The sequence below is a fragment of the Miscanthus floridulus genome, chromosome 5, assembly GCF_019320115.1.
Source record: "Miscanthus floridulus cultivar M001 chromosome 5, ASM1932011v1, whole genome shotgun sequence".
In the NCBI taxonomy this organism is placed as follows: domain Eukaryota; kingdom Viridiplantae; phylum Streptophyta; class Magnoliopsida; order Poales; family Poaceae; genus Miscanthus; species Miscanthus floridulus.
This window is the reverse complement of record NC_089584.1, coordinates 84,158,305-84,161,229: the sequence shown is the minus strand read 5'-3', so window position 1 is coordinate 84,161,229 and position 2,925 is coordinate 84,158,305. Positions and strand designations below refer to the sequence as shown.

Below are 2,925 nucleotides of genomic sequence, written 5' to 3'. Positions count from 1 at the left end.
CAAGCACCGCGGCAATACGTATTCGGCGTCTCCTAACGTAACGGACGAATAGTCTACGCCCACAAGAATTCCGACCCGGGGAGCCCACTTCTGGTGTAGGTGGAGTGCAGCAGGAGGGGTGGGACCGCGGGGCCCACCGTGGGAGAAGAAGAGGTCCACTGGGGGCGTCAAGCACCGCGGCAATACGTATTCGGCGTCTCCTACACTTAAGTCGAAGCCAGAGCGCAACGGCAGGTAGAATAGAACCGCAGAAACCCATCGAGAAACAAACAACCGAGAAGACCTACGGCGGCTGCGGGGAGGAGAGAGAACTTGGTGGTGAAGGAGAGGGAGACCACCATGCCGCACCATCTCGTCGGGCTGGTGAAGGTGCGCGTGTTGAGGGGAGTGAGCCTCGCCATCCGCGACCTCCGATCCAGCGATCCCTACGTCGTCGTTCGCATCGGCAAGCAGGTCCGCTCCTCGTCCTCTCCTCCCCTCCTTTTCTTTTCTACAGGCGATTGAAGTTTGCCTTGATTTACTGGTGGGTTTTGTCCGTCACGAGATCTGTCGAACTTCGTTCGAATCGATCCCCGCCCGGTCTACAGCAGAGACAACGATTAATACGCTACTCCAGCTATTCGGATTTTATTTTCCCTGTTTGGAGTTCGTTCCCCTATGAAGTTCTGTCCTTTTTTTCGCACATGCGTGCGCAGAATCGTGATTATTTTTTCAACAATCCACAGAAACTGAAGACACGGGTGGTGAAGAAGAGTACCAATCCGGAATGGAACGAAGAACTCACGCTCTCTATTGAAGACCCTGCAGTTCCTGTCAGACTGGTATGCATACACTTCCACCTTTCCTTACCCAAATCTGTTCTCTGGGTTCTTTTGCCCTTACCCTTTCTAAACTCTGCAAATATCCTGAGCAAACGAGTAACAAAGGAAGAAGTACTACTACTTTACTGCTAGTACTAGTTTATTACCAGTCTTCCTCGATATGTGCAAGTGTCGCTGTTATCTGTACTAGAATCGATATGGGCAACCGTGTTTCATACACTGTGAAAATCAGGTGTCTCCTGGTATACTAGCAGTAAATGCTAACTCAGCCTGCAGTCACTACTTGGAGGGGAGTAATTATTTGCCTTTTATCTTTTCGCTGAATCTTACTGAATAACTTCCATATTAGGGAAATTAACTTTGTCTATTCTTATATGTAACTGATCAATTGAATTGATGCACACTTGTAATTTGCCAGTGCCAGCTAAATGTAATTCAAATTAAGCCATGTTTAGGATCTTTTAAGCTTCTTAGGTTGAGTGTATTAGTTTCCTGAGGCTCCCTGTGGTTTTGATATTTGACTATTTGAGTCTCAAAGGGAAATATGAATGTCTGGCGAACTTCGGTAGGAGGGCTGAGATGCAAACTTGAGCTAGAAAATAGCTGTCCTTGAACTTTCATAGTTGAAACTTGAAACACTTAGTCCATGTCCTTTTAGAAGACTATTTCATAGCTTAGATTACACACCGTGACTTCATTTTCCAAATCTCTTAAAGAGAGAAACACTCATATTGACAAGTAACTCTCTCTCATTTTCAGGAAGTTTATGACAAGGACACTTTCGTTGATGATACAATGGGTAATGCAGAGGTGGACATCCGCCCATTAGTCGAGGTTGTGAAGATGAAACTCCAGGATGTTGCCGACAAAACCATAGTAAAGAAACTGGTGCCGAACAGACAGAACTGCCTTGCAGAGGAGAGCTCGATACATGTATCGGAGGGGAAGGTGAAGCAGGACCTGGTTCTACGGCTAAGGAACGTAGAGTGCGGGGAAATAGAGCTCCAGCTTCAGTGGGTCGACCTCCCTGGCTCTAGAGGTGTATGAGGGAGGCCAGCCTGAGCTCTGCCTTCCCTGCTGTTTTCAGGGATCCCCAACTCTTTGCTACTTGAAAAGAACTAGTGGTTTGCGTGTGGACGCGCGTAGAACCATCAGTTGTTTGTAAGGAGTTTTGGTTGCGTTGGCGCTTAGTAAATAGCGTCAGCGAAATGTATGTGCATAAACCTTTGACAATCAAGACTATATAAAATGTGTACAATGCATGTACTAAGCTCGTTTCGTACACACGATGATCCCCATCTCAGTTAAATCAATTTCCAGGGTTGTCTTAAGTCATGCTATATTAAATTTGACCAAAATTTTAGAACAAAAAAGTAACAATATATATGATTCAAAGTATTTGTTATTAGACTCCTTGAAATATAGTTTTACAGTGTCCTTTTTTTTGTGTCACGGATATTGATACTTTCTATTATAAAGTTGATCAGATTTAAAATTGTTTGACATAGCTTTATAAGTTAACTTATTTTGGAGAGAGGAAGTATTGTATATAGTTGAAAGAGTTTTAGATAACTCCGCCTATGTTGTCTCAACATAGCAGGTCCCAAGTCCTGATAAAGGAGGAGGGTTGTGATAGACGTGGCGAGCCAACGTTAAACCTAGCTATTCTAATGGAGATGAAATCCGAAAAAAAACCGTTGGGGCGTAACCCTCTAAGCGACGCGCCATATCGGAACCCGGGTATGGTGTTAAATGAGCAAGGGCCGGGTCGTCACCCCCATGACGCGTCGTGTCGCGATCTGGGCACAGTGTCAAGTGAGCAAGGATTAGGTCGTCGCATTCTTAGTGGCGCGCTACATCGGTGCCCAGGTGTAGTAAAAAATAAGCAAGGGTCTTCACATCTGAGTCGACGGGTGCGAAGGATAAGGAAGCTAGTCGAACCAATTAGGATCCGTTTAGATAGTTGGAATGTAGGGTCGCTTACAGGTAAGTTAAGAGAATTAGTTGATACCACAACTAGAAGGCGTGTAAATATATTATGCGTTCAAGATACTAAATGGAAGGGTCAGAAGGCGAAGGAGGTGGACAATACAGGTCTCAAGCT

General features: G+C 45.3%; 1 protein-coding gene across 1 annotated transcript; it reads left to right on the top strand.

The window, feature by feature from the left end:
• Positions 1–217: 217 nt before the first annotated feature.
• LOC136452501 (GTPase activating protein 1-like) lies at positions 218–2,105 on the top strand. The gene is made up of 3 exons (XM_066453112.1): positions 218–453; positions 726–821; positions 1,581–2,105. Exons 1-3 carry the CDS (start codon positions 340–342, stop codon positions 1,866–1,868), a joined length of 498 nt encoding a protein of 165 aa, XP_066309209.1. The 5' UTR covers positions 218–339; the 3' UTR covers positions 1,869–2,105.
• The last annotated feature ends 820 nt before the right edge of the window (positions 2,106–2,925 follow it).